Consider the following 27,843-nt stretch of genomic DNA (forward strand, 5'->3'; position numbering starts at 1 on the left):
AACCCCCCCCCCGCCGGTCCGTGAAAAAAAAAATAGGAATCAAACCGGTCCATGGTACATAAAAGGTTGGGGACCCCTGCTATAGCCTATAGCAATGAGGTTATGGTTAAAACATCTCGTTTCCATTTAATATGTAGGATATGTATCATTTAAGGTATTTTTTCTGACAAACGTCGAAATTAAAAAAGCTTGCGATAGGGCTGTCAAAATGTTGCACTCACCTCCTGTAGTTACGTTGACTCAACTGTCAAATTCTGTTTTTTCATTTTTAAAGAAGATTCCACACGCGCGTCATCGCCTCGAGCAACACCTGTGCCCATCAAGTTATCCGACCGTGTTCTGCCTGCTATTTTGGCATAGGCAGTAGGCCTAGCCTATGCTCGACTTGTTTTTCAAAATAGTTTATTACACACAATTAACAAAACACACACAAGTAGCTGAATGCTTCAGATCTTTTGCGCAATGAAATATAGGCGATTATTCATCAAAACTCTTATTTTGTTGTCATAGCCTATCGCAGGCCATCATATTATCTGATTAGGTTATGTTTTGAATCAGTTAGGCCTAGGCTACACAGCAATGTAGGCCTGTAAAAGATAAATTCAAGAAAATTTGTCTTTCTCAGCTGGAGATCCTGCAGGAACCTTGATTAAATTGGGTTCTTTGAGGAACCTCCTTTCATACTGAAAAATCATTAAGGTTCTTGCAGAGACCTCTAAGAGCATCAAGGCACGTTTGAGTTCTCAGACGAGCCCCTGGATTCTTGGAAAAACATTGAGGTTCTTCAAGGAACTACAGTGGGCGGAGCTAGGCGGAACGAAATTCATCTGGCGAGAGTCAGGTTACAGGTGTGGCAGGTGGGAAGAGAATTGCAGACCATACGACAAAAACAAGCAGGTAACAAGATCTGTTGTCACATTATGCTGGATCTCCATAATGGTATAGTGGTCTGGGGCATAATGGCTGACAAATTCCCAAGTAGCAATTTAGGCTATTTTTATTTTATTTTATGCTGGTCTCTAGACTTTATTCTTGTACTGTTGGACTTACTTATTTACACCATCACCATGACACTCACTCTCATAGAGCACCTTACCCTGCATATGGAACTAAAAGCACACTATGTGGATATTTGATTAGTTTTGTTAGTATATTTAGTATTTTAGTATTTTTTAAATCTTCTACTGTCTCTATTGTGCAGTGGAGTTTTTATATTTACATACTTATATTACTTTTTCTGCTGTAAGTGCATGTTGTGTATGTGATGTCTGTATGCTACTGAGACCTTGAATTTCCCCTTGGATCAATAAAGTATCTATCTATCTATCTAGGCTATAACTGCCTTTACTAGGAACAGTGGTAGCCTTGAGTGGCTAGCTGTGTTGGTAATGGTTTGTCAGACAAAGGTGTCACAAACTGTCATAGCCAATCCAATGTCAACATTTGAAGAATTAGCCTACTCATGCTGTATCGTTTTTTTTATTTATTTTTATTTTTTTATATCAAAACGCATGGATTGTGTTCTACTCTCATTCTGCCCTGTTTATTTCTAGGTGGATTCTAGGGGATTCGTGTTTTGTACATCCTACAGACACCATTACCACCTGGCTGTATTTATTGGTTGAAAAATGCATTGTTTCCTTTGCTTTTTGCTTTGTAAGGACACTTTCTTCCTTCATAAATTTATAGAAGTGGACCATGATGCGCAATTACCCAGAATGATGCACCTTTACCGTGAAGTTCCTGCCCCCTGAGTCACCTGAAGGTAGGCCCTATGCATTTTGTCTGCTCCGCCCACAACAAACACAAATGCCTATTCATTTGAGAAAATAAAGGTCCGTGCTTTCTTTCGTGTAGGCTACTCTTATTTCGTTGGAACGGGATATAAAGGTACATTTTCCATCTTTGTTTAAGATAAGTGAAACTTGTTTAGACTACCAGTAGGCGAACTATTATAGGCTAAATTACGCCTACCGTTTGTCTAGAATTGTCTAGAATGGGTTTGTAGCTCTCGTGAGCTAGAAAGGAACAGCTTAATGTAATGCAAAACATCCCCAATAGAAACTTTTCTGTGGTTTGACATGGCGTCTTATTTTCAGATGCGCATCTCTCCATTATTGCTCCTCCTAGCCTGTGCGCGAGTAAACGGCTATAGTTCGGGTCTAGTGACGGAGAGCTGCGATGACATGACGCCACGACACCAAGGCTCAAGCCCATCGTCAAGTCCGCCACCATTCACCATCACAATCGATCGATCTGATTACAGCGAAGGAGATGAAATTACAGGTTGTGATTCAAGTTTTGATATTGTGGGAAGCCTATAGGCTACTTTCAAATAAGTGGCAGGCCTAGTTGATTGAATTCTCTCTTTGAATTTGAAGTATCTACTTCATACTAGTTAATCTGGGTGGACTATTTTATGATTTTGGCTTGGCAAATTGTTTACTAGGTCTTAAAAGAAAAAAGTCATATGGATTTGTGTTTCCAGTGTCTCTCAGGGCATACTCAACACCATTCCAGGGTTTCCTGTTACAAGCAAGAGAAGTTGGAGGAAGCAGTCCTGTTGGGGCTTTCTCTTTGTTCGGAGCTGAAAATAGACTCCTGGATTGTGGTGGATTGTCTGTATGTGTCTTTTGGCATCACAGGGTCAAACAGATATACCATAATTTAACGAATGAATGACTGACTGACTGAATTAACCAATACAAATGTTATGACACCTTGAAAGTTTCCTTTTAGTTTGTTTAGGCTACCTAACCCTCTCATCTGAAGTGTCATTATCATAACAAGCAATTAAATGGGAGGGAGCCACTGTGATTTCTTTACAAGCCTGTCAATCAATTATATGTTTGGTCCTTCTTACTTGCAGAGCTCATCTGTTTCTCACTCATCCAGTGACCACAAAAACTCAGTTCAGAGCAAATGGAAGACTCCTCAGTCGGGACAGCTCAAAGACATAGAGTTCAGGTGATGCAGCTGCTTCATATTGTGCCATTGATGCCATGGATTTTTGCAGATTAAATCAAATTCTAATTGTAGATTGTAGATCGTAAAGATTGTATGTGTCAAACTCAGGGCCCACCACATCATTTTATGTGACCTGCGAGAGCCTGCTTTTTAGAGGGGCCTACACTTTGTTATGCACTTTAAAATTCGATGGATGAGTGATGATGAGGGTTTCTTAATCTGATAAATGATGTTATAATAACAAAGAGAAATGTGAATGGGTACCACATACAGTATATTTTTACATGTATATAAATTAATATATATTGATGCACAGAATATTACAAAATGTTACAAAACTAGTTTTTTTTAAAGTAAGGGATAATGTATAGATCACCGGTCATTATTGGGAAAATAAGTCCCGACAGGGCGAACCGGACCCCGGATAATAAACTGTAAAATAGTTGTAGGGTACAACCGGGACGATTGAAACGGGGGACGGATGAAACATTCCGGTTTTCTCCGAGTGCAACAATGATAGACAGTCATCATTTGGACAAAACATAGAGCATGTTAACCTCCGTTGCTCAGCCAAATGCCTTCCTTTTACGTTCTGGTATCACGGAGTTACAGGCGATACACGATTTTTGATGGTCACAAGTTTAGGCCTACTTCATTAGCGGTTTATTTTTTTTGATTATTGAAGAGTGTTTTTCATTTAAAGGTTTGACTTCATGCTTATTCAGTAAAGCATTTAGTGCTCTCCCCAATCCCAGACGTTCACATTGCATGTTTGTTTGTAATGGATGCAAAACAGCCTATAATGCTAAATGTCTATGGCGGGACGATTGAAACACCTGTTTCATTTGTCCCGACCAGGCAGTAAACCCCATTTATTCTAAGTCAATGCACACATATCTTTGTTTATACTATATTTTATGCAGGTGAGACATGGAAAAGCAGTTTTAGAAAGATGCAAATATATTTCGGGCTATCAGGTATAGGGGGTCGAGTTTTGCCATGTTAACCTATGGAGACTGACGGCCTGTGGGTCATGAAGGACACTTATTTGGATGTGTGGTGGCTTTAACCACGTAAAAACAGAGTGAAATAACATTTTGTACTATATGTACTATATTATATAATGTATATAAGGGACATTCCAGAATTAGAGGACATTTGGTGTCCCACCCCTGATATTTCAAATACTCAAGTCCAAAATAACAAAAATGTTCACATAACCTGCAAGTGAAACTGTCATAAAGCAAAATCTGCTGGGGAAAAGTGGTTCCTTTACATGATTAAAAATACCGATTAGTTCTGGAACACCCCTTAAAATGGGTTTTTTATCCTGTCCCCGGCTCCTGATGACCAACTTTTAAACCAAATTGAACAGCTAAAATAACTCTTTAATATATTATCTTTTGCAGTATTTTGTGGATACGCATCTATTGTATCTGTAAAAAAGAATTTCTTTGATTATAACATATTTTGAATACTATTTATTGTGCCATGAAGTTGTGTCCCCGAATGTGCACGCAACCCTGTTACCATTTTTGCCTGGCTGATAAAGGGTTAAAATATTATGTCATATTACAAACAAGAAATGACATCATCCAATCATTTTCAGAAAACATGGGTAGACAAAAGGTGAGTGTCCTCTTCCAATTTTAATATATTTTCCAACTTTTCTGGGATAATTGAGTACGTAAAGCTTAACCACGCAACCCTGTTACTCATGTTTTAAGATTAATGTTGAATCATTTCAATTTTTATTTTCTGTATTTGTATAACCACATTGGTCCTTGACCTTGGTAAAATGGCTAAATTTTACAGCTAGCTTCTGTTCATAAGGTAGATGCTATATTAGCATTAATTCGCAACCCCATACTCGCAACCCTGTTACTCTAATTAAAGTAACATGGTTATTATCATAGTTATCAGGGTATTTTTTGTTAACTATGATATATTTATGATTAAATATGCCGAGTTAAATTATAAAAATGTATTTATTTGTATAATTAAACATTATTTACATATTTTAAATAAATTGCCAGATTTTCTTCTGTTAGTACAGCGTCATTGCAGCATAGTGTGCTACAATACGTTGAGATTCAATTACAGCTGAAAATAAACACATTTTGGTTAGATATTTGTGATTATTTGCAATAGATAGGCCTAATATCAGAATTTCTAATGGATTTCTACAGATTTATGATGTTATGACTCAATTTGCAACCCTGTTACAAAAACATTTTTATTGAAATAAGGATAAATAATGGTAAGTAATTTTGCTATCACACAAAAAATTACATCTATAGTCCTTAGAACACCTTATATGATTATATGCACAATGTATCTGAGCATATTTGAGAATAGATACTGGAATTATTAAAAAAAAACTGTCACTTTCAAATAGAAGATAATTAAGCCTTTGATAGTTAGTCTAATTAACATATATAATATATATTAACAATCTTACCTGAAATCATATGACTATTTAGTGTAAAATGACTTCCTTTATGGAATGAAAAAGGATTTACTGAAAAATATTTTAAAAATATACTTTTTTCATGCTATTTTGTATTTGTAACAGGGTTGCGTAACTACATGTACACAGCAAATAAAACATATGAGGTGGAAAAAGTACCGTTGATGTCTGAGCTTGACAAATCATATAATTTAGTAGTTTATGACCTATATTTCTTAAATATTCAACATAAAATGTTAAAATAGAAAATAATTATTTAAGAAGTGTAAATGCCAAAATGTCCTCTAATTCTGGAATGTCCCATAATGCATTATTCTAGCTATATTAATGGAATAGTGCGTGCTATTTCCATAACCGCGAGATATGCGCATCACCATGACAGCAATGAGTTGTTAACAGACATGAACCAAGACATATCTAACATATCTAGCAATCTATCTAAAATAACACATACTTGAAGTACCATTCATGATATGTTGTCAAATATTGAAATTGTGGGAAGTTTACATAATTTAAGCTGTATGTTTCATTCGTCCCCCATGCTGTTTCATTTGTCCCAGCCTGGAGGGACGATTGAAACAAAACGCACGTTCGACTTCTCCTTAAATAACTCTTGAACGGTTTTGTTCAGAGCTGTAAATGCAACTGTATTTGCAACTGTACTTTCAGTGTTTTACGATGTCTTTGTAAATTACGTTTAATTAAGAAGTGTTTCATTCCTCCCGGTTCTCCCCTACATTTGAATATATGCTTGTCGTCATGGTAATGGTAATTCTACTTTCAAAGCTGGTTCATTTGTTGGTAATCAATAAAAGTAATACAGAGGCAATTGTACAATAATGTGTATTATACATATTATGATAGTCTTTCAGTTACAACCGGCCCTTTGAGGGCAACCATAATGATGTGACCCCTGTTGTAGGCCAACCTCTTCAGAACCTCTATGAATCAGCTATATGGTATAACACTGGTTAACAACATTGTCTTTAATCCTAATAATGTTTTAAACAGTGAGTTTGAATGATTACCATCAAGCCACAGATTCAGGATCCCATGATTTAATGGGCTCAGACTGAAGCTTTCCTTATGCTCCAGTCTAAGAACGTATTCCAGAACCTATAGTCAAGATCAAATAGGGATGTGCATTTTCTGTCTGTTGTGATTAATGCGGTTAATTGTTTAAATATTTTCCAGTGTCACATTTGTGCAAAATTTCCATGACTATTGGGTTGGGATCAAAAGTCCAGTGGTTGTCTACAACAGCAGCAGGTCTCCAGTGGGAAGCACAACTCGCACACAAGCATTAAGACTGTTCTCAAATGTAAGAACCTACAGCGGAAGTCAGTAATAATGCAATTTAATGACACACTAGCTGCTCTTACTCGGTTGTTAAATCGTGATGCAATAATGTGCGGATAATAACCTTCTTTTTCCGGGTCCAACTGCTTCCTGAGCCACTCCTTTTTTCCTCATAAGCCCCCTTCCCTTTCCCATAAAAGCCATAAAAGTCATTCTCTGGAACTCAATGTCAAGAAAACAAAAGAATTAGTGATTGACTTTAGAAGAAACAAGAGAGCAACTGCAGGTAGTGGAAATTAAAGGGGCAACTAGAAAGAGCAAACACATCCAAATTCCTGGGTGTTGTTTTTAATGATACGCTGATATGGACTGATCAGCTTTCATCACTGCTGCACAAATTGAGTCCACGCCTGTACTGTATGAGGAAGTTGCAGTCTTTTAATGTTAATTCTGATGTAATGAAAATGTTTGCTATGTCTGTGATATGTAGTGTGTGGTGCTACTGTGTTGTGGGATGGGGAGGGAATGCGGGGGTTACCTAGAAGAATAGGATTGATAAACTGAACAAAGGGCAGGAAAAATGGCTGGGCTGACAATTACAATGGATAGAGTATATTATGACTCCCTGGAGAAAATGACAGCTAAGATTATGCAGGACTCTTGTTACCCCCTCCATACTTGTTTGGGCAACAAAGGTTATGGAACACAGTGGTTAAGACCACCGGTGATGCATACTAAGCGGTATGCTCTCTCTTTTATAGTTTTTTTTTAATATATATATAAAGAAGCTTTATGTTGTATTGGCAGGTCGTGTATAGACACATCAAAAGTGGTTTGAGACCCGTACTAGTTCACCATTCTTGGAGAGTGGAATTGTTATTCCCTTTTTACTTAAGTCTATGACCATCTCTTCTGTTGTCTTTACATTGATCAAGACCAAGGAAATTATGTGATCATTGAGTGAAACCTAGTAACTCCCTATAATTTAAGGTCTTAAACAATGTTAGGGTTTGCAAGCTGCTCACCTTTTTAAAAGCATAAGGGTTTTTATAAATAAATAATTTTTTTAAAGTGTTATGCTATCCTGGAATCATATTTGTGTTGAAAGTGAAAGGAATTTACTTGTGCTCAGTAGTGTTAGATATCAGAATGTGCTCTGTCTGTATGTCTCTCACTCTATAGGTACCCATCTCCAGTGTTGGCTGTGGAGAAAGTAAGGTCTGCTTTAGCAAACCCAATGACTGTGACCCTGCCAGTAGCGCTGACTGTTACTTCATGTCTGCCATGGCATCACCTGCTGATTCATCAGTGAAGTTTGAGATATACGGTACATCAACAGGGTACATCGCTTTTGGATTCTCTGATGATCAGCATATGGTACGATCATAACCCACACTGTGTGCGTCTGTCCATATGCCTGAATATAGATGTTTGCAGTGCTGATCATGCCAGTGTTTGCTGAACACTTCTGTTCAAACACAATTTACTGTCTCGCAGGCTTGGAATTTCACCATTCTGGGGGCAAGGCCACTTGCCCTTCAGTTGGGCATATTTGGTGGGGGGCACAAAGGCCACATGTCAGGGCACCAAGGCCAAAGTTAACTATACAGTAGTAGGCTATAAAAATGATCAAAGTTATATTTAGCCTATTCACTGCAGTAGACCTGCATCACTGTATGAAACATTACAAAAACATGAAATGAAAACATGACATATTACATAGAACTGTAAATCATCTGACTATCTAATATTTACAGATGTCTAGGCTATATATAAAATTTATTTTATATTTGGCCTGTTATGAAATCATGTATTGAACAATTTAAGCACAGCTCAGCTTTAAGAAACTCAAATAGCCTAGATGCATTCTTAGCATTTTGTGATCATTAAGGCTACTTTCACAAACTCTTAGTCAGCTGTCCTCTGATTTACCAATATCTAGGCGATATTTGTAACATTTATTTTGTATTTGGCACGTTATGAAATCATGTGGAACAATTTAAACACATTGTAAAACTTAAAGCCCAAATTTGGAGACATCCATGTATGTCGAACTTTACTGCAAATTCAAAACTGGATTACTCTGGAACGGCGACTGTACAGGGGACTGCTTTACACCTTTGTGTTCGGTAAGGTCTCCTGTTTATTCTGATATATGGTTTGTCATGTGTTAAAAGAAGGGTTCGTAAAGTATTCCACCGAGATGAATGGGTAGGGAGATCATGGGACGCAAAACCTTCAGTAGAATGTATGATTAAATTGCATTATATTATTTACTTTTCTCGCGAACCGTTCAACACAGCAATTATCGGCTAACATCGTTTAAAAGCTGAGAAAAAGCTCTTTCATGTGATACTTGTGATGTCTGTGTTATGAATAGGCTAGTTCGCGAGTAGTTCAACTGAGAATGGGTGAATTTGGACGCACTTTCTTTCTTGCGCTGCCACTTTCTCCACTGCGTAAAAGACTAAATTAATTTGCGCTGTGAATGCTAAGATTATTTTGAAAGGCCACAGGCTAAATAAAAATCGCTAGTAGGACGCAAAGCAGAATATTGAAAGAAGGGGCCACCGTGGCCTGTAAACCTGTGATTTTCAAAGGGGCCTCACGGCCAACGCAAGGGGCTACGACGGCCATGGCCGTCGTGGCCGCCGTGAAATTCCTACCCTGCTGTCTCGTCATTGTGTAAGACTTTAAAGGTAGGCTATACCTGAGACTTTATATTTACTGTCTTATCACTCTCTTATGCATTTGCATTAATGCTACATTAGGGACTGTACGATATTTACGGGGGGGGGGGGGGGGGGGGGGGGGGGGCGGTCGTCAGGGGGGGAGGGCCTAAGATAATTTTTTAAGCCTTAGGGGAAGGCCCAGGAGAATTTTTTTGGCCTGGGGGGAGGCCGAGGAAAATTATTTTTTCCTGATCCATGATATTTTTTTCCCCTGATCAGTGATCCGTTTTCGAATTTCGATATTTGAAAAGGTCTGTAGGCCAAAACATGATTCACGTCTCTTTGACAGAGTGGGCGAGTCCAAAAAGTCGCAACCCTACCTGAATCTCCCACAACTCCCCTCGTAAGCTTGCAGGTCACCCGCGGTTACCTAAACCAAATATTTTAATGATATTCGGGTCATTTGCGGGCGGGTCAGTTAAAATTAATTAAATATATATTTTCTACAAATAGGCCTACCTAAAATATCACGAGAAGGCTAGCATCAATACAGTAAAGCACCAATACAGTAAGTCAACAGTAAAGAAGCTGAAGACGCGAGTTAAAATAATAAAGACACCCCTTCAGGAAAAGCGATATAGGCTATGGGAAATATTGGGAAAAGTTCTTAAAGATGACAGTAGTACAAGTTATGGTCTATGTAGGCCTACTTCTTGCGAAGCCATTTAAAAGTATGACAGCCGAAAAGTTACCTTAGTTCGTTGTGTTTGTGACTTTAAACAGTGGATGTGCTTTAAAGCTTTGTGCTTCATTCAGCATTTTAAACCAGTTCTTACGCTAACGTTTTGACCAGCAATGTATCTCTCTTGCCTACCTTGCCTCCCCATTTCTATTTTCGAAAGAAGTGTCCATGTCCAAATCTTGTAATCCTTGGTGGTTGCGTGCGTGCTTGCGCTCTTATTCTCATTCTCTCTCCTGCGCAAACATTAGGCCTATGTCCTGCATGCCTGCGTGTAGTTCTACTGCATAAATTTTCGCAAATAAATTAGTTTGTTTTACAGAAATGGACTACTGCATGCAGGCTATAACCAAAGGCACACATTTTGTAAATAAGCGGGTCGGATCGCGGGTCGGGTATAATTTTGCCTAATTAATATTCGCGGTCCGAGTTGCGGTCGGGTTGATTAAAATATCGGGCGACCGCGGGCCGCTTGTGACCAAACCCGCGCAACACTGGTTTGTAGCCCCGTGTGTGTGTATGTGTGCTTATGACATTTGCTGGCCGTTTTAACCTTGTAAACGTAATTTTTCGACCAGTTTTATTTGATTCACGTAGGGGGGAGGGCCTAGGAGAATTTTTTTGAGCTGGGGGGAGGCCCCTGGAAAAAAAAAATTTGATCAGGGGGGAGGGCCAGGCAGAACATTTTTAACCCGATAGTCTGGGTGTGAGACTGCAGCTTTATTCACAATATTCGACTGTTACCCAGAGCAAATGTCAAGTAACAATCCCACACATCTGTGGGTGAAGCCAGTTCTTATACCCTTAACATGTTTGTGTCCTTGGGGTGAAGACAATCAGACACCCTACACTGCGCGAAGAAGTCCTCCTCTTTCTCACCGAGATTAACTCCCCACTGGCAAAACATCTGGCAGACATGAACTGGCTTGCTATGTTGGCCTATCTCTCCGACATCTTCGATAGGATCAACTCCCTCATCACCTCTCTCCAGGGCAAAGAGTGCCACGTCTTTTCGGCACACGACCAAGTGTCTGGGTTCAGGAAAAAGCTTGACTTGTGGTGTGCTCGTGTTGAACGAGGTTCGTTGGAAATGTTTCCAACCCTGGAGGATGTTGCGGAGAAGACAGGGCTGCCTCTTAACTCTGTCCAACCGTCATCACTGCGCATTTGAACGGGTTGCGTGACCAATTTGGTGAGTATTTTGGAGAGGATGCATTGGGAAAGCAGTGGGTGAGAAATCCGTTCTCTTTCCCCGCCACACCCCGTGATGGACTGAACCTGCAGGAGGAGGAGGCCCTGGTCGAGCTCAGCTCGAATATGGACTTGAAGCAGAGACTGGGAGAAATGCCAATCGCGCGTTTCTGGTTGTCTGTGGAGAGCGAGTTTCCCCAGATCTCCACTAAGGCCATGGAAGTCCTAATCCCCTTCACCTCCACCTACTTGTGTGAGTGTGGGTTTTCCGCACTGACCCTGATTAAAAACACAGATCAAGGCTGCAGGTGGAGGACGACTTGCGTTTATTTCTCTCTGCAGCAGGCACTGCGCCAGGATTCCAGTTTTGGATGGGCCAGGCCAATTGTGGGTGGGCCTTAAAAAAACTTTATCAAATCACTGTTTAACCTAATAAAAATGACTGACTAATATACTGTTATATTATTTGTGCTTACATAATAGAGATTTGAATAGCTTGATGCTCTTTAAATAGTTTGTTGCATTGTAAAAAGGACGGACGTACCTATCCTCGATCACTGTCCTTGGTTCTGACCAAATAAGAGCGCTTTGGAATCTCCATTACGCACCATACCTGCTGGCTGTGCTTTAGCGCATCTCTCGAATAGACCTAAGGCCTATAGGCTGTAAAAGTGGGAATCTAATATTTCCCCCAAACATAGTTTAGTTCTGCTTGTATAACATGAAGTCGAATATTTCATTTGTTTTAGGTTTTCAACAATACAGATCAATCACACTGAACGATAGTTTCAATCAATATGCAGGGCAGTTGAAAACATTCGGGGCTTAGCCCATAGAGTCTAAACGGTTTTCATAATTCCCATTTTGCCTGACTTGCTGCTCACTTTTCATAAATGAATCCACTGACTCAAGCCTCATTTGCACCACATTTATTAAATATTATGGACAATAACATTTTGACAATTAGAGGATGTAATGACATTTAGCTATCTTGACATTTTCTGTTTGCTAGAAACGAACTATATAGCCACCTAGCAGAGTGGCTTTTAAATAGCAATATGCATTATATGGTTTGTTATGCTTAGCTTAGGGAGAAGGGAACATTGAAGACTCACTAATTCGAACTAGGCAAAGCAGGCCACCACTGTTTGGCCAGCTCGAGACTAGGCTAGAGGCTGATAACAAACCTGAACTTGTAGGCTAGTCTAAATGACGAGAACAGGATAACTCCACCACCACCTTGTTATTGATGACTTCATGATTTCCTTGTAACGTAGGCCTATACCAAATATTAAATGCAAACAATGACATGCCCAACCTCGCGCGCGCACGTAGCCTACGTTCCAAATGATGTGTTATGGAAGGTAACGTTCATGTTAAATCTGCTGCATGAAGAAGAGTGAGTTCACCCGTGTCCGCTTGTATGTTAAATACGTCCATCTCCCCTCAAAGTTTCACTGCGCGATCGGAATAATGGTTTCATATTTGTTAGTCAACTGTACAAAATACATTCGGGGCTGAAGCCCTGGCAAAATCAGCTGGCTACTAGGCCTACCCCTCGGGCACAGAACTTGTTCATTGACAACGTCATCTGTCATGTAAAACATGCTCCAAGAGAGCTCATAAAGATCAATCACACCCATTAGGCCCTTTAATGCAAATCGGATCAACGATCACAATATCAACAAGCTGCATTGCAAAAAAAAAAACATTTCAGAAGTCATTATTAAGCCATAGAGATGTGCTAGGTGTTATGGATCTCAGCTATCCTTCATCTCCTGGTTGCAGCGATACAACGAGACCGTTTGTGCATGTTTAAGGTACCTAAACAACGACTATATTAAAAGTTTTTGTTTTTTTTTTAAGAAAAGTTTTGGGTGGGCCTGTTGAAAAGTGGGTGGGCCTAGGCCCATCCAGGCCCACCCGTAGCGCCGTGCCTGCTCTGCAGTGCAGCCCCGCATCGAACACCTCTGCGCATCAAAAGCGAGGCTTCATTGTTCCCACTGATATTGACAATTACATTTAAAGTCAAAGTTGTGTTGTATTGACTAATTTGTTTGGGCCATAGGGTTGATGCCGCTCGTGGCGCAAATGACGTGAATGGCATTTTGTTTGCATTTTGTTTGTTATTAAGGTTTTGTGGCTGAAATCGTTAAAAAATGTTTGATGAAAATATGCGAATCTGTTCGATCTGAAAACATGCCTTCAATGCAGTTGACCGTTAAATGTTACGTGTTCCGTGAACAAAAAGCGTTGTTTTTTATTGATCAGAGAGCTGTCCATTGTCCATTTGTTCGAGACTGTGTTTATCTCCTTCAAGTGCGCTTAAGGCCCAGGCACACCGCGCCGACTTCAGTCGCCGGGTGTAGGCTAAAACTGACTATCTTTGGCGCCGATTACATTATGTTAAGCATGACTTGTTAATTGTGGATAGGCCTACTAATGTTCAGTAATTTGAAGCCTCAATTAGGCCTGCATGAGTTTGGAAATTATTTGCTGTTGCAAATAATCATTTATGAATGCACTTTTTAGTTGTGGAAATAAAAGTACAAAAGCACAAAAGTTGTGGAAATAAAATGTCTTCAATCAATTATTGAAAGTCATCATTGCTTGGAACACAAAAAAGATGCCTTTTAGACCTACTGCAGAGGCATGTGTGGGTTAGGGCAGGCAGATGGGATTTTTAAACCAGATGGGAGGCAGATGGGATCTCGGCTGTCCTTACCTACTCTAAGGGGAGGCTCACATTCACCCAATTTGAAAACCCCTGCCCTACAGCAAACAGTCTTCTCACTCTCTGGAAATTTCCACAGAGGGAGACTTTGGATGAAGGGAACCATTTTCTCGTAGCACATATGCATGGTTAAACTAAACATTTCAGTAAATGAGAAACATATAAAAATGATCCCACAGGAACACATGTTAACCATTAACCCATTCGCGCTGGATGCTGCATGACGCAACATTGACCCTCCCGCTGGATGCTGCGTAGCGCAACATTGTCCCTCCCGCTGGATTCTGCGTAGCGCAGCATGCTTTTTATTTCATGTTTCTAGGTGCTACAGAGGCTTAGATATTACATTTTGGTAGACGTTGACAATTTTTAGTATGTTTTCAGAAAACCCTCAGGAAATAAGGTTATTTAGTCTAGAATGCCATAGGATTCTATAGGCGTTTTTAGCAGGCATTTTAGGAGTAAATGGGTTAATACATATACAAACTCATATGTGTTAGTGCTCATTTATTAGGTGCATTGAACAATTTCTTATTGTGTAATGATACTTAATACAGACGTTACTGAACCTAAACTAACGTGATACCAACTTAACTCATGTTTGAAGGCTTCTCTGTCCTCTTGGTAATATTCTTGGTTCTGTAGTTTATACTCCCATTTTTCTTCTCATAGGGAAATGATGACATTTACATATGCGGAATGGATAGCAACAGTACTATTCAAGTACAGCATGCCTATTCTACAGGAAGAAGGGCTCCACAAATCCTGCCACTGGTACTTCTCTTATTTTTTTCTGACTTCTCTGTAACTGCGTCCAATGTTTTTAGCAAACCATGCAAACTAGGGAGGATGGCCTATCCAAACTGAAGTCTTGTGTGCTTACCTCCTGAAAGGGAAATGTTTCTGACATTAAAACATCATTTGTGGATGGAGTTATCAGCTGTAGCTTTGTATCCAAGAATGTCATCAGTACCCAAAGGAGTGCAGTTGGATCCATCTACTACATTTTGTTTGCCTATGGTGGTACAAATAATGGTATGGGATCAGACCATAAGCATTGTAACACTACAGTAGCAAAGTGAACTTCAAGCTTCAATAACTTAAAAATTCTTAAATCACAGGTGTACTTCAGGATCATGAAACATCTGTATTTGTCAGCGATAAAAAAATTAACATCACCAGTCCTCAAGTCGTCACCCAGACACCCAACACACAGATACCTCAAATTATGAAAGCACACGGTGAGCGAAAGTTAAGTATGTAATGCTCTTGAACCTTAGAGGGATTACCTGTTTACATGTTTTCCTCTCATTCAGGTGCTTTGATGTTGATCGCTTGGATGACAACTGGAAGCCTTGGCATGCTTATAGCACGTTATCTGAAGACTGCCACCAAGGGAAGAGGGTGCCTGGGTAAAGACCTGTGGTTTCTGGTGAGCTTCTTAGGCAAAACAATTATTGTAGATACTAAAGAGAGATTGCAACAGTGACTAACACTGATTCATCCAGATGACCTCCATACAGGAGCATTTAAGTGAAATTGTCTCGGTGTATTCTGGTGTTGATTGCCTGTGGCTTATTATTATGCTTATTGTCGGAGAGGTGTTTTATGAGTTGTTTTATGAGTTGTGATTGGCTCTACCCTTCATGTCTGTTTCTGCTCAGGCTCATGTATCTCTGATGGGGCTCTCTGTGGCTGCCACCATCATTGCGTTCATTTTGGCTTTCTCTTATTCCAAAGACTGGAGCGGGGTGAGTGTGACCTCTGTGCTGTTATTTGTGGTTCAATTAACCTCTCGAAAAATGAAAGCAAACAAATATGTGGATAAGATACCTGTAATAATGGTGTGTGTGTGTGTGTGTGTGTGTGTGTTTGTGTGCGTGCGTGCATGCGTGTTGGGGTTGCTTGTGTTTCACAGGGGGCACACCCAGTACTTGGCGTTTTGGTTATGATCTTGGCCTTTATTCAACCTTTTGCAGCTCTTTTTCGTTGTGGGCCACAACACCAATGGTAAGCAAATATTTAAATATTTAGAATATACACAAAACATACGTGCTCTCTATTCTTAAATGAATTCTCACATGATTTGGAGGGCATCCGCATCTGTTTATTACATCATTATTACATTAGCCTTTGTTTTTTTCCCCCAGGAGATTTGTTTTCAACTGGTTTCACGTTTTGAATGCTGTAGCAATCAAAGGCCTGGCAGGTAATATATATTTCTGCTTTGTACTGTTTGAGTTGTTTTGAATTGTCTGACAAAGTCAGTATCTTTGCAGTGGCATTGCAAGCGCAAAATAATATATCATGGATAAGCGACTGGCAAAATATCATGTATGAATATGAAGGTCTAAACATTTTTCCACCTCTCCTTCCTTCCCTCTCCCCAGTGGCAGCCATATTTACGGGCTTGTATATGATGGAGAGCTCCCAGGAGGGATGGATGCAAAAGGTGATGGGAGGGTTTGTGGGCTGGGAGGTACTGCTGTTTGCCTTGCAAGATCTACACATGAGGTTTAAACGAAAAGGTAAGGTAGCACAGCTCTATGCTGTTTAGTGAGAGGTGATTTGGATATCCTGTTTGATTATTCTAAATTCTGCTAGTTGTAGCTTACTGATGCTTTTGCATCCTTACAGATGAAGATGGAGATGTCTCAGGATTTGTAAGTACTCACTGAAAAATGTGTGAGCTTATCAGTTGCAGAGGCCTCTGTGTAGATTAGCCTACTTGTGTGCATAATGTTATTGCATGTATTTTGTGATCAAAGGTCATATCAGAGTCCAAAATATTTTTCTGTCCTGTAGGTACACATCGAGGTGATTCTCCTGTTAGTGTTTTTCCTGGGAAATCTGACTTTTCTTGTAGCCCTGCTGGTTGGTATTGGAATGGCGTAGGCCTGGGCATGACCAAAGCAGCAGAGAAGACCACACACAGACGTTTAGCCTAGGCTACCGACTTGACAGTTTATTAAATATTATGTAGGCTACATCATCCTGCCAAATTTCATTTAAAATAGATTATTTATAAACTCTTATATATATTATTGTTGGTGTTGTGCCATAATGTCTGGGTATTTGTCATTGTGATCATTAACATTGTCAATAAATCTATCTAGGCCTAGATAAACAGATTATGTGAATTTATTGTAAACATCTCCTGTCAGATTAATTCTGTCAAAATGAATTCTGTCCCCTAGATGGCGGTCTATATCTTCTTGAAAGGGTATGCTGCACAATTATGCAGCAGCTTTGTAGCTGTCACCATATTAGAAATGGCTTCACAAAAACGTCTGAAAATGTAACTAGCCTAGGATTGTCCCGGTGTTACATGGCAACTGGCTTCCGTGTTAACTGGCTGCGGTTGATGACGTTTCATGATTGATGACGAGGCTTTGACAGATGTGGCCGCTTGCAGATTTGTCACTTTCTGATAGCCTATACTAGAGACGCACACAAATATGCATGACATGTTTAAAAGTCAAAAATGTATGTAGTACTACATGCACTAGACCATGAATATGCCACCCAAAAAACAAACACCTAAATAGCATAAATTAACTTCACGTGGGTATCGAGCCACGAATAAATTGACCTGTTTGCTTGTTAATCAGACGTCTATCAACTTGCGCCACGAGCCAGCTGACAGCATTTACAGAAATTGACTTCATTTGTATGATTAAAAGGAGTCAGTTAACGTTATGATAATTGTAACAAGTTAACATAGCTGTTCATGTTATCTGGCTACCATGTTATCATGCTACCGTTGCCCAAGCCATTTAGTAGGCCTTCATGGTTAAGTATCATGGTTAAGTTTTACAAACGTTTTACTGAGGTTAGGCTGTGGCCACAGAGAGCCTGACCAGCAGTCAGTGAAAACTTAACCATGATACTTTGAAGACCTACTGGCTTGGGCAACTGCTGTAGCAAGACAACATGTACCATCAGCCGTGTTAACTTGCTACAATCGCCAGCTGACTTCTTCAAATTGTATAGACTAAGTCAATTAAATTTTACAATGACTTATCAGCTGGTTCGTGGCGCAAGTACATAGATGAATGGTTATCATGTAAGTGGTTTCATTTAGGAAGCAGGTTCGATACCCACGAGTTGTTATTAGGCTATTTGTATTTATTTTTTTGGTGGCATATTCATGGTCCAGTGCATGTAGCGTACTACAGACAATTTTCACATTTAAATATGTCATGCATATTTGTATTTGTTCGTCTCCAGTTTCCATCAGAAAGTGACAAATCTGCAAGCAGCCACATCTGTCAAAGAAACGTCATCACTCTTTAAACGTCACCAACGCAGCCAGTTGCCATGTAACACCGGGTCATATCAATGAGATTAATAGCCTAATGCATTTCAGTGTGTAGTTTAGTAGAAAAGTCAAGCACTCACACAGCAATATTATCATCATAGAGAATCTCGTCTTAAAATGTATAAGAAATAGTCTCTTGAAATGTTTGTATGATTTTTGAGTTATTTTATTTTATTGTATTTCTCGTTCCACTCCGCTGGTGTAGGGGGCAGTAACGTTACTGCAAAGCAGTAGGTCCTAGCCTTTTGTTAGCAGGCATTCTATCCGAGCACTCCGGCCTGGTTGGACGCAAGAGCAGTTTGTCTGCCGTTTCCAGTCATATTACATTTATTTTCAAGCCAAGGAGCTCTTGGATACGCCAAGAAAGCGGCCCAGATCGCCGAGACTTTCATCTCCACAAAGTAATCGTCCTAATATCGCATGTCCTCTATTCAGAACCTCCAAACTTTCGGTAAGTATGTCCTCTTTAGCCACCCAGATAAATGGCTAACGTTAACCGTTGATGTCGTCTAGAAAGCCCCTTGTTTTGTTTTGGAGAGAACGAGCAGTGTTAGCCAAACTAAAAGCTAGTTAGCGATAGCTAGCTTATTGTGTAAGTTAAACCGGCAAATTTGCGGAAGTTCAGACCAATAGTTCTTGAAAGGTGTACTTGAAAGGTTAAATATCTAATTTAATTTGGCCAGTCTATGTTATAGCGATAATAAGCCTAACGTTACGTTTAATTTGGCTGTTATGTTAACAGCCAATTAACGTTTACCGTTACCATGTTGTTCGGAGACGTTAGCAAGCTTGTGGCCTTCGTGTGGTGCAAGCAGGGTGCAAGTCACCCAGTTATCCTTCAGCCAGTCAAAAGAAGATGTTTTGTTGTGTTTGCTCGCTAGCCTTGACATAGTTCTAGAGGCGCTAACGTTAGCGTTACTTGGATCATTCGCTAGCTATGCAAACTTTTACATTGATTGTGTTTATTTGATAGTTTTGCTATTTTGATAGTTGGCTTGGAAGATTCGTCTGTTAGGTGACGTTAGTAACCAGTTGAATTTACACCTGACTTGATAAAACCTTTATTGAATTCACTGGTGCCATTAACAGTTAGTTTAATGTTAAGGACAAAATTAACGCCCAAGTAGCATCAACAACAAACTAATGTTATTGCAAAGGCGAGTCAACTGTTGCAGTAACAGGATCTAGGACAGTTTATGCCATTGTATTCGATAGCTGCTACCGTTCAGATATAACGTTAGGGCTGAATCGAAGTCTCGATTTGAACCAATGCAAATCCCAAAGGCTTCGATTTATGGTGCAGCTTGTGACTGACTCAATAGTCAATAATGTCACGTAGCCTGTCACATTCTTTCTGAAATCATGTCCTTGTGTGATAGTCATGCTTATCGATCAGAAGCACTGATGTGGCCCATTTCAACAATGTCGTAGTAATTTGAATATTTTCATTTTCATCCTGGGATTAGTATAGTTAATATTTCGATGTCATCTTAATGGATAATGCTTAATCACATATTTTAAATATAGTATATAGCCTAGTGAATCTTGAATTGATGCATGACTTGTGTAGCATAACAAATCACAATCGGAATATCTGTCAGAGAAAAAGCAATAAGATATTTACCCCAAATCCCCTATTCTGCTCTTCCTGAATAAATGTTAAAGGTAAACTTGGCAACTATTTCAACGTAATAAACCCGTTTAGAAATCATTTGGATGGTTAAATGACCTGTTCCGGTGAAAATGGTGACTTTCCCGCTGCGTCTAGCGTCCCCAGGCGGAAAACCAACCTTGCAACATTGAGACTACCTTCCCGGAAAGAGAAGTGAGAAACAATAAACTCGTTTTAAATCGTGTTTTTTACCTTGTAACATCCACATTGTTCTGCCAAACTTATGCAAACCGTTCGCTAGCTTGTAAACAAATCCATGTGCTTTATCGTTACCTTTTCCCACAGTTTGAAATAGCATAATGCACAATTTCTCCAGCAGAGGGGGAAAATCCTGCCAAGTTTCCCTTTAATGTGTGAGAGTTGCAGCCAGTTCCTTTCTATTTGGCTTTTATATTATTCTTGCTCTTCTGCCTGATTATTGCTTGAATGGAGTTTTCTTCCCTAGGCTGTGATAGCTTGTTGATAAGGGTGAGAGCATTGGTACATGACCATAACCATAACCTGTTCGATTGACCAATAGTTTAATCGATGAATGTTGTTCATTCAGCTATGTGTTGGGCTGAGTGAAACAGAACACCACTCCCTAATCCTCCATGACATTTTACCTCTGAAACAGTTTTATTATGACTTTCACTCAGCCTGTAATTACACTGGAAGCTCATCTTGATAATCTGGCGTGTGTCTGTCTCACCCTCTCTCCCCATTCTAGATCCCTTTGCTGATGCAACCAAGGGTGACGACTTACTCCCGGCAGGGACTGAAGATAAAATCCACATAAGGATTCAGCAGCGGAACGGGCGGAAAACGCTTACCACTGTGCAGGGCATCGCCAATGATTACGACAAGAAGAAACTGGTGAAAGCCTTCAAAAAGGTAACACTTCTCTACCCCAAGGCTCCGAATTGAGGGCGTCCGTCCACTGCCATAATCCTGTCTGTCTCCCTTGTAGGGTTTATTTAAGGCTTACTGTCATAAAACGAAGCGAAGAAACGCCTGAGCTTACTGGCTGCCATTGGCCTGCTCAGCACACTAAGCCAGGCGTCAAGGGGTCAGTCTGACCTCTCTGGTGTTTGCTTGTGTTTGGCCATTGTTTAGTTTGTGCGCGGCTTGCACAAATTAGCAAAAAGAGTACTTCATTAATCTTTGGACATGAACTAACAAATTGCTGAGGTTTAGTTATGTTGAGTGTGGACCTGAGGAATGACTTGCATGAGGAAGCTAATTGTGTGTGTGTGTGTGTGTCTAAAGAAATTTGCCTGCAATGGCACTGTGATTGAGCACCCGGAGTACGGGGAGGTCATCCAGCTGCAGGGAGACCAGAGGAAAAACATCTGCCAGTTCCTTCTGGAGGTGAGCTGTGCAAACCCATCCGCATTGCTGGGAATTTGGGCCATGTAGCATCATCAAGATGTACCGAAGTACAACTAGAGAACCACATTACAGCTACTCCAACATGCCTGCAGCAGTATTTACCTTACACAAAGTGTTATTACAGAGAAGACATGAAATAGTAGGAGTAGTAATAGTAATCATGAAGTGTGGCCCAGTTGTTCCTCTGCCTTTTCTAACATTATTATTGTTTTTGAATTCCCTTTTCTTTGCTTGCTGCAGATCAACATTGTGAAGGAGGAACAGCTGAAGGTGCACGGCTTCTAGAGTGATGCCATGGGGTTCAGGACCCAGGGCTCCGCCACACATCCTACCGTTACCCCCCTCCCCTCCCCTCGCTTTCACACTGACAATGCGTTGACAACTTAAGTTTAGCAACATGTCTGATGCACCACTCCAAACGGCAATAAATGTGCAATGCCGTGCAATGTTTTAATGCAAAAACAACAACAACAACTCCAATCTCTGGCTCTCATTCCCCTAGCCCATCCCCTCTCCTCCACTCTGAGCTGTAAAAGGAGAGGGGATGGGGGTTTGGGTATGGTGCTTCTTTCCAGTTGCTCCACGATGGTGGCTTGAAACCCTAGTCATTTTTCCATAGTGAATTCACTCGCCGTAAACACCCGCAGTGATTGTGGCGAAGTCTTTTTAATTTATTAGTCTTCAGTGGGAGCAACAGCTCATCATTCATGGCAAATTCTGCTGTGCATATGGACACAAGTGTCAACCACTTGTAAAGCCAGCCATTTTAAGAGGATGAAAATCCACTTTTAGTCTGTGGGTGAATGTGATTTGGTTTGGTTTGGTTTTTCAACGTAAAGGGCGCAACCTTAATCGGCAATTTGATACAAGTGGGTGTAATGACTCCTCTTATCTATGCAATATATGGTGCATCATATTTTGCTGGCTGCTTTTTCTATTCCATCATTGATGTTGAGTACAACCAGAGACCTCTTGGAAATGCTTGATCATATGTCCGTGTCTCTGCGGCTCTCTTCTCTGGACTGTCTGCACTTGTTTGCTAACACTGTGAGGCCACGTTCATTGAGCAGAAGTCACAGGGTAATGAGATTATGCCAACGTTCGGCCTGCGCCCGAGAGAAAGTGAGGGCAAGCTTCCAGGGATCTTGTAATATGAACTAGCTTGTGCTGGGCTCCATTCTGCACCTGTCAGTTTTTGTAGGATCAGAGGTAGTGGACACGCCGACGTGGCCATAGCTGTTCACGTCACATTCTGAGCAGAAAAACAAAACATTCATTACTTACAGTAAATTGGTTGGGGGAGCAGTGGTTGAAGAGTACTGTATTTTTCACCCTTGTGGCATAGGAAAACCACATGAAAATACACTGCTCTTTCCTATCTGGGGAACGATGCAATAAATCGTAACCGTACCATGGACCAAATTGTGCAATATTGTTGCCGTTGTGGACGTGACCTTACAGTTGTGCAATAAATAAAACCGATTCCTTGCAAAAAGATACACTTAAGAAAATGATCCAGCTGCCTCATTGAAAATGGAAGGTGATCTGTTCTCTTAGGTTCTGTCTAAGTTAATGGTGACATTCCAGGGGAAGTATCAGGGCATTCCAGGACCTTGTTGACCTTCATGTTGTGCCTAATCTGCATCAGTCAGCCATGTCACCCTCTCTGGTGGTTAGATTCTTACTGAGGACTGTTACATGAGGGGAAAAGTAGTGTGAGTTTCATACAGACTGTGTTCAATTGTCAAATGTTTTCAGGTCATCATTTTTATTCGCCCTCTGCAGAATTGGATTTAATCAAGACTTTATCTGAATTATAATAATGGAACACTGTCTATGAACCAAATTATAGATAGATTTTTCTTCAGGTTTTTTGTGGTATTTTTACCTTCAATGCTAATGTTATACTGTTTTAGCCTAGCAATAACTTTGATTATGTTCAAACATCCGTAACGGTTTCTCTCTCAGACAGTGGTTGCTAAACTTTTGCGTCATGCTTTGTTTTATGACTTTCAAATGACGAAATGATCAATGTGATATTCCTCCTTTGACCTTTTCAAGTGCATGAGAGTGCTTTTTATTTTTGGTTTAAGCCACAGCAGTTTAATACTTGAGCATCATGTTGTTAAACGTTATCGCTGAATAAATAAACCAGGTAACTGATTTCTCTGTTTTAGCTCTGCGTGTTCATTTTGGATCCAGTCAAAGACAAAAGCCAGTTGTGCTGTGTCCTCAGGCCACTTTTTTGTGCTTAGAGTATAACTCGATGCAGGCGGCTCTGAATGCCCTCTGCTCCCAGACCTGCTTGCCATGGCTGGGCTCCTGCCGGAACACCTCTCCTCGGTTGTCTCGCACTGTCGGCCACCTGTGTCCTGTGTTTCCCTGTGCTAATCCCCTTAGCCCTGGCCTCATCCTCCTGGCAGAAACGTGGCCAGAAATCCGCTTAGCGGCACAGGATGAGTTGAGGTAGGTGGGGTGGCATTTAACAGAGACAGAGAGACTCTGTCTGTGTGGCTCTGTCTGTCTGGGCCTCACCTCTGGTTTCTGTGACCTTATCAGCTTAGTGCAAAATGGTGTGAAGTTGAACTGAAGAAATACATTTGTGGTGAAAAAAAAAATTGGAATAAAAAGGTTAAATTGAAGCCTAGTAGTTGATTAGGCTTGCCATCTACTGTATATAGTTTAGTCAGAGTTTAGCCATACAGGCCTAATCTAATGTTAAAATGTAAATGTGACAGTTATATAAGCATACTTCATATCTGACCCACAAACCAAGTCCTCAATACAACCTCATGCTAGGGTGAATGCTTTTGGGTTTTATTGCTGCTGTGACATGGTGATCTTGCTTTGTCATCATTCTGTGTTTTTCCCCTGTGGGTCCGACTAATGCTCTCAGTGGATTCTTCTCAGGGGATGATCGTGCGGATCAGAATACTTCCTCACCTGCCTCTTAACCAGCGCTCAAATGAGGGATCTCTCCCTTAAGTCGCTATGCTATATTTAGGCTCTGTCAGGATGTGTAAACACAGAGGGCCAGTCTGCCCCACCTCACACTTCACAAACAACCTGTCTTTATCTTTACTGTTTCAGTCTGCATCAAGCAACTTGATTTGGAACCAGGCTGGCTGATTAAAAGAATCTTGATCTCTGCATCTAAGTGCATAAAACCTGCAGGGAAGGGGTAAATTGTAATTTCATTGCGAGGCCATATGTCTCCCCTCTTAGGTGGAATTTAGCATCCTTTGTTTTTCTTGGGGCATGCCATTGAATATTGATGTGGCTGATTTAGTAGGCCCAAAGATCAGAACAATTCAGTGTCTCTTATGCTTGTCTAAACCCTTTTTTGTAGAAAACATTTGAAGAAAATTAAACTCATCTGTCAAACCAGCAGCTTGTTTTCCTAGCAGTGGCTGAAAATGCCCCAGCACTGACAAGTAATCAGAGTGTTTTGCGCCAGGCGTGGTGTGGTAGGCTATGTGCTAGTCCAGACGCAGACTCTTGCCGGCTGTGTGGGTGTTTTTGTGTCAGCAATTTTCCTGCCCGTACCTCTCCGAGATTTCAGAAACAGACGGCGGAGTGAAAGGAGCCCGAGGCTACCCGGCGTCCTCTCCGTGCCACTCAATTAATTCAGGCAAGGAGGCGCGCAAGAAAGGGAGACTGGAGCTGTAACAGAGTTAATGATGGATGCCTCCGATTCATTGCCAGACTTCCTCCCTCTGTTTATGTCCATGTAGGCCTATGTTTGTTTGTTGTGTAGGGTGCGTTTTAATGGCAATAACTTTAGTCTGTGTTTTGAGTGTAGGCCTACACTGCGTTCCAAATTATTATGCAATTTAGCCTACATTCTCAGATTTTCCTAAATAGTTGATGCAAATGACAGTCAGTATACTTTAAGTCCTCAACCGTTAAGAGTATAATTCGAATTATTGAACAAACCTCCCAATAATGCAGTATTTTTTTTTTTCAAAAATAAAAAACTCAAAATGCACTGTTCCAAATTATTATGCACAACAGAGTTTCAAGACATTTTATAGGTTGTAAAGAACTAAAAATGGTCATTTGTTGAATTTGCAGCATTAGGAGGTGATATAAATTAAATCAAAAGTTATTTCAATCAAAAACAGGCCAAGTTACATGTTAACATGGGACCCCTTCAGTGATATCACCTTCACAATTTTTGAACTTGCAGCCATTGAACTTGTGAGTTTCTGCTTTAATGTCTTTGCAGAATAGCCTCCCAGAGCTGCCAAAATGTCAGAATAGCCTCCCAGAGTTTTGCTTGATGATGCTCCAAAGGTTCTCAATAGGGTTGAGGTCAGGGGAAGATGGGGACCACACCATGAGTTTCTCTCCTTTTATGCCCATAGCAGCCAATGACTCAGAGGTATTCTTTGCAGCATGAGATGGTGCATTGTCATGCATAAAGATGATTTTGCTAAGGAAGGCACAGTTCTTTTTGTACCACGGAAGAAAGTGGTCAGTCAGAAACTACTTTGCCAAAGTAATTTTCACACCGCCAGGGACCCTAAAGGGGCCTACCAGCTCTCTCCCCATGATTCAGGCCCAAATCATGACTCCGCCACCTCCTTGCTGACGTCTCAGCCTTGTTGGGACATGGTGGCCATTCACCAACCATCCATTACTCCATCCATCTGGACTATCTGGGTTGCACGGCACTCATCCATAAACAAAACTGTTTGTATACCAAATAGTAGGTTTATGCACACTTGCAAACTTCTTGAAGATCCTATACCTTGAGGTTCGCAGGACTCCAGAGGCACCAGCGGCTTCAAATACCTGTTTGCTGCTTTGCAATGGCATTTTAGCAGCTACTCTCTTAATCCTATGAATTTGTCTGGCAGAAACCTTCCTTATTATGCCTTTGTCTGCACGAACCCGCCTGTGCTCTGAATCAGCAACACATTTCTTCACAGTACGAGTAAGTATCGTGATGATCACGCATAAGTATTCGGGAAATATCCAATGTTTTCATACCTTGTCATAGTGCACAATTTTACACTTTTCAGCAGCGGAGAGATCCTTTTTCTTTCCTATATTGCTTAAAACCTGTGGCATGCTTAACAATGAGGAACATCCTTCTTAAGTAGTTTTCCTTTGATTGGGCTCACTTGGCAAACTAATTATCACAGGTGTCTGAGATTGATTTCAATGATCCAAAGAGCCCAGAGACACTATACCATCCATGAGTTTAATTGAAAAACAAAAAAATAAATGTTTATGACACTTAAATCCAATTTGCATAATAATTTGGAACACTGTGTAGTAGGCCTGCTTCTACAACATGGGAGAGAAACTTCTTCCCCGATCACGCTTAATGAGAAAATGGACATGACCAAGCAGGCCTATATGCTAGAATTTAAAGGCGCGAACAAAAAGAAAAGGTCTTGCATATGCATGCTTCCTATTTGTAAAACATCTGAATGGAGTGCTAGACTTGGCAGTCAGTGGATTCTGTTATTTTTGTTAAATTTTTGCCAGAGGCCAACCAGCTGCTGCTGTTTTTTCCCAAGTTGATTGCTTTGTACCCTTCTACTTATTACTCACAAATCTCCAATCAGTGCCCCACTGCCATCGCAAATCTTCCAAACGTTCCATTTTAGTGTTTTATTATAAATGGTCAGCCGCATGTGGGTGCGACTTCCCATGACCTTTACTGTGGTTTGTCCTTGAACTCAACCAGCAGAGGGAGCAAGATAGCTTCTTCAACATCTTACCTTCTTAGCTTCTTCAACCCTGCCTTTTCACAATGAGCTCAAGGTTTGTGACACACCAGTATATTTTCAGAGAAAATGCCATGATGAAACGGTTGCATCCGTTTTATGAGGGGCGTTATATGACTTGAGGAAGGATTTACAATCAATTTCTGGACAGTTTTTTCCCCATGAAGCTTACTTTGTAAAATAATCCCTGAGATGGCCAAGAACATTGTTAGGCTATGAAAAAAGGCAGACCTAAAGATTTAACCAACAATATAAAATATCCATTAAGTGAACATAACACAGGTAATAATAACCTGGATATTTTTCAACAGTGATTAGTGCTGTGAAAATCATGGATTCACTTCGCACCTTCACCCATTTTTTTCATGATGAGTTCATTTACACTTAAACCAAATCAGTGTTTTGATGCGTGGCACATTCTCTCAAACAGTTACTTTGGTAGAGGCCAACATACCCAAACAATAATCTCAGGCGTATTAATTGATGTGCTTACCAGGTGCAGGTGTGGAGCTCATTGAGATTCGCACATCTGGAGCTCTCTTCCTTGTTACTCTTTGATCAGCTCTGTGCAATATTTTCCTGTCACTTTATCACCAACTTATTTATCTCTCTACTCGTCAGTTATTCAGACCTCTGCATCCTTCCTTTTGATTTATTATGAAGTAC

General features: G+C 40.5%; 2 protein-coding genes across 4 annotated transcripts; both read left to right on the forward strand.

Annotated features, from left to right (window-relative positions):
* Positions 1-830: 830 nt before the first annotated feature.
* On the forward strand, positions 831-17,201 carry LOC143131237 (putative ferric-chelate reductase 1). Of its 3 annotated transcripts, XM_076290724.1 has the most exons (18): positions 831-897; positions 1,690-1,765; positions 1,858-1,890; positions 2,100-2,286; positions 2,489-2,622; positions 2,870-2,967; positions 6,632-6,758; positions 7,919-8,113; positions 14,745-14,846; positions 14,966-15,107; positions 15,194-15,313; positions 15,389-15,504; positions 15,737-15,823; positions 15,991-16,082; positions 16,223-16,281; positions 16,463-16,600; positions 16,710-16,735; positions 16,878-17,201. In XM_076290724.1, exons 4-18 carry the CDS (start codon positions 2,100-2,102, stop codon positions 16,965-16,967), a joined length of 1,713 nt encoding a protein of 570 aa, XP_076146839.1. In that variant the 5' UTR covers positions 831-897; positions 1,690-1,765; positions 1,858-1,890; the 3' UTR covers positions 16,968-17,201. The 3 variants fall into 3 exon arrangements, with proteins under 3 accessions (XP_076146839.1, XP_076146840.1, XP_076146841.1); XM_076290725.1 differs by lacking the exons at positions 831-897; positions 1,690-1,765 and having other exon boundaries at positions 1,799-1,890; positions 15,032-15,107; XM_076290726.1 differs by lacking the exons at positions 831-897; positions 1,690-1,765; positions 14,745-14,846 and having other exon boundaries at positions 1,799-1,890.
* A 1,433-nt stretch (positions 17,202-18,634) lies between these two features.
* Positions 18,635-23,600, forward strand: eif1b (eukaryotic translation initiation factor 1B). The gene is made up of 4 exons (XM_076290727.1): positions 18,635-18,844; positions 20,775-20,938; positions 21,314-21,415; positions 21,677-23,600. The coding sequence occupies exons 1-4, from the start codon at positions 18,814-18,816 to the stop codon at positions 21,719-21,721; spliced, it is 342 nt and encodes a 113-aa protein (XP_076146842.1). The 5' UTR covers positions 18,635-18,813; the 3' UTR covers positions 21,722-23,600.
* Positions 23,601-27,843: the final 4,243 nt, after the last annotated feature.

Source organism: Alosa pseudoharengus, unplaced genomic scaffold, assembly GCF_046254945.1.
Source record: "Alosa pseudoharengus isolate Yale_2024_CS ecotype anadromous, Long Island Sound unplaced genomic scaffold, YU_APseudo_1.1 YU_APseudo_1.1_scf_18, whole genome shotgun sequence".
In the NCBI taxonomy this organism is placed as follows: Eukaryota; Metazoa; Chordata; class Actinopteri; order Clupeiformes; family Clupeidae; genus Alosa; species Alosa pseudoharengus.

Bases quoted from the DNA above. Each gene is read 5' to 3' on its own strand.
- eif1b (XM_076290727.1), top strand. From the start codon at position 18,814: ATGTCCTCTATTCAGAACCTCCAAACTTTCG. The intron at 18,845-20,774 runs GTAAGTATGTCC...TCCCCATTCTAG, and splicing joins TCAGAACCTCCAAACTTTCG to ATCCCTTTGCTGATGCAACC. The intron at 21,416-21,676 runs GTGAGCTGTGCA...TGCTTGCTGCAG, and splicing joins TCTGCCAGTTCCTTCTGGAG to ATCAACATTGTGAAGGAGGA.
- LOC143131237 (XM_076290724.1), top strand. From the start codon at position 2,100: ATGCGCATCTCTCCATTATTGCTCCTCCTAGCCTGTGCGCGAGTAAAC. The intron at 2,287-2,488 runs GTTGTGATTCAA...TTGTGTTTCCAG, and splicing joins CGAAGGAGATGAAATTACAG to TGTCTCTCAGGGCATACTCA. The intron at 15,505-15,736 runs GTGAGCTTCTTA...GTTTCTGCTCAG, and splicing joins GTAAAGACCTGTGGTTTCTG to GCTCATGTATCTCTGATGGG.